The sequence below is a fragment of the Loa loa genome (assembly GCF_000183805.2).
Source record: "Loa loa unplaced genomic scaffold supercont3.60, whole genome shotgun sequence".
NCBI classification, from domain to species: domain Eukaryota; kingdom Metazoa; phylum Nematoda; class Chromadorea; order Rhabditida; family Onchocercidae; genus Loa; species Loa loa.
In genome coordinates this window covers 185365-188365 of record NW_018108240.1, presented here as the reverse complement: position 1 = coordinate 188365, position 3001 = coordinate 185365, and the positions used below count along the sequence as shown (strand labels likewise).

Sequence of the window (3001 nt, the reverse complement as noted above, 5' to 3'; positions counted from 1 at the left end):
TGTCCTCATTGTTTAGCAGTGTACCCAAAAAGCTCTACATTAATATACGCTAACAAAGAGTGCTTTGTTAACATAAGCTAATAAAGATGCTAATTATTGTAAAATCAATCCTTAAAGGATGCTTATATAAACATTGCAGATAGCAGAACGTTCTTCTTTTCTTTTATTCTCCAAATTGGTGTCCTCGAAATTATCTCGCTGCGATGTGTTAATTAGTCCTTTGTAATTCTTAATGATTACGCTAAATTTAAGATGAAAATGAAGAAAATCTTGCAATTCTGGTATTTTGTTGCACAAAATACTTCCAAAAAAATACGAGGAACTTTCCACTTTAGGAGTCGTGATTGACGTATAGACGTACATCATGATTAACGTATAGACGTACATCATGATTAACGTATAGACGTACATCATGATTAACGTATAGACGTACATCATGATTAACGTATAGACGTACACCATGATTGCGTGCAGACGTTACACTATTACTTAATATTATTTAAGAACTCATAAACATGTATCGTTTTTTTTACTGTTTGCCAATAAAAAAGATGAAACGGATGAGAGGAGAAAGTGATAATGATAACATGAAATGATGATATACCGCTGATAAATTCCATTTCATCAGAATCAGTGATAGACGTTAGCAATGCATCCTGTGAAGAACATACTGTCAATGCATTACGATAACTGGTTGAATTTTCTCCCTAAATTTTCTAATTCCAAAATTTTGCATAACAAATATAATTATTTATTTATTAATTATTTTAACTTCTTAGTTTCATCAAAATGTTTATTCGATGGAAATTTCACTCCATTTCACTGGTTTTTTTTTTCGAAAAATTGAAAATTTTTTGACATTCGCACTTTCATTTTTCTAAGAGTTATATTCCAATTCCAAGTTTTTGATTTTATTCATTCGGAAAACCGGAAACTTTCCGGTTAGATGCAATGAAATGAACTAATTAATTATGAATAAAGAAAAAAAAACTTGGAATGAATGTTACTTAAGGAAAAAAAAGAACGAAAACTAAAACTTGCCACGAAATAACACGAATTTGTTTTCGGGAAATATGTCCATTCATTGGAACAAACATCTGAAAAACAATTAAATGATGTATTTTATTGGCCTCAGGCATTTATCATTTCTTCTCACATCCTTTTCTGTTTTCTACTCAAAAAAAAAAAAAAAATTGTTGGGAGGACTTTTATGACCTCAATCCTGTACTTTTTTTTTTTTTTCAATGCCTATGTAATGTTATCAATAGCTTTTGAGATTTACTGAAAGTTAAAGAAAGCAAATTTTTACTATCATTGTTAGCAGCACTGGAACTGTTATCAGCAGCATTATCATCAACTAACGTAATGTTACCACTGATTGTTGTCGTATGAAATAGTTGCAGTAAAGCATTGGATATATCACGGAGCATTTCAAAAAGTTTTTGAAAGTTTAATTTTATGGAAGATCGCTCTGAGACAACGATCATATCGTGCATATTTTTCTTCGAAAGCATTTCATTAGCATCAGATTTTTTCTCAGGTAGTCTATACAGATGATTAAGACAATTTGTACTGGAAATATTTGATTTTAGTTCTGGATCCAGTTCTCGAACAGTTTCTGAAGCTGCTACCATTGACATTACTTTGGTAGAACTCTCCTTATGACTAGTGGTATTTGCAAATTCAGATGTATCGTTTTGCGTCATATTCTGTACTGATATTAATTCCGATAACAAGCTGTTATCCTCAACATTTGATGATGATATGATGATTAAAGTGGAAGTTTCATTTCCTGAAGCAATGGAGGGATCCAAGTCGGTCAAATTTGCATCCAACCCTGAGGTCAAATTGTCGCAATTTCTAAATTTAAGCTCAGCCGAGTGCGCGACAATTTCGATCAAGTCACTTTTATTTGTCAATTTGTCACTGTCTAACGTTTCATTCGTGAAACTGGTAGTATTGAGAACAATCGGCGTATCTGTACAGTTTTTATTTGAAGATATCCCATAGATATCTGATTTGTTTCCGGGAAACTCTTCCAGATTCAATAATTCAGTGATATTAAGTGATAAAGTATTATTTGAATCAGGAGATGCTGGAATATCGGACAGTAAGTCCGTTATCATCGGTTGATCTAAAAAAGAATAAATTTACATATCCGATTTGCAATTATTATTTGAGACATTCACTTATAATTAGTAAGTAGGTATTATATTATGCGAGTATGCTTTGATCGTGATTTTATTCACTATGCAAATTAGGACTATGATTTGACATCGCAGTTACTATTTAGGAATTACTGCGAATTAAGTGACCATAACTATCTGTCACCTCCTTTCAACTTTACTATTTTGCTCCGATCAAAGAAGTGGTAAGACGTCCTTAATTATACTTTCAATGGAAAGATAAAATAGGACAAAAATAATAGGAAAGAAGCGAAAAGCATGACATTATCATCATTATCACCATTATTATCACCATCACTATTAATGCTTTCGCTTACTGCCAATATTGCCCAAATAGCTGTTATCATTATTTTATCAAATATCAAAATAGTAGTACTTTACTAAAATACATCTCAAATTAGTTATAATGAATCTTTTATAATTTAATTTTAAACAGCTTTTCTTTTTTTGCCAATACGACAATTAAAAATTAATTAACCTGGGGGAAATGTCAGGTAAACTGGCGCAAATAGCATGAATACCATTTGAATAGCATTCGACAACATATTGGCTTCCTCAAACTTGACGATGAATTTAGATGAAAAATAACATTCGTCGAAACGCTATATATTACCGTCGGCTTTTATAAAGTGTTCGATGAATTTATTGTGCCTTTCAGAGAAAGCAAAAAAAANAAAAAAAAAGGAATTATTTGCTTAATATGTTTCACTTCCTGATCAATCTAATCATTTTATCATTCATAACAATATCCAACAATAAAGTTATGATGCTTTACATTAATCTAACGTTAACAACCTGTTACCACTAATTCTTTT

General features: G+C 31.1%; 1 protein-coding gene across 1 annotated transcript; it reads right to left on the bottom strand.

Moving 5' to 3' along the window:
- Positions 1 to 1241: 1241 nt before the first annotated feature.
- LOAG_14116 (hypothetical protein) lies at positions 1242 to 2126 on the bottom strand (the record flags this gene model as incomplete). The annotated part of the gene is made up of 1 exon (XM_003149618.2): positions 1242 to 2126. One exon carries the CDS (start codon positions 2124 to 2126, stop codon positions 1242 to 1244), a length of 885 nt encoding a protein of 294 aa, XP_003149666.2.
- Positions 2127 to 3001: the final 875 nt, after the last annotated feature.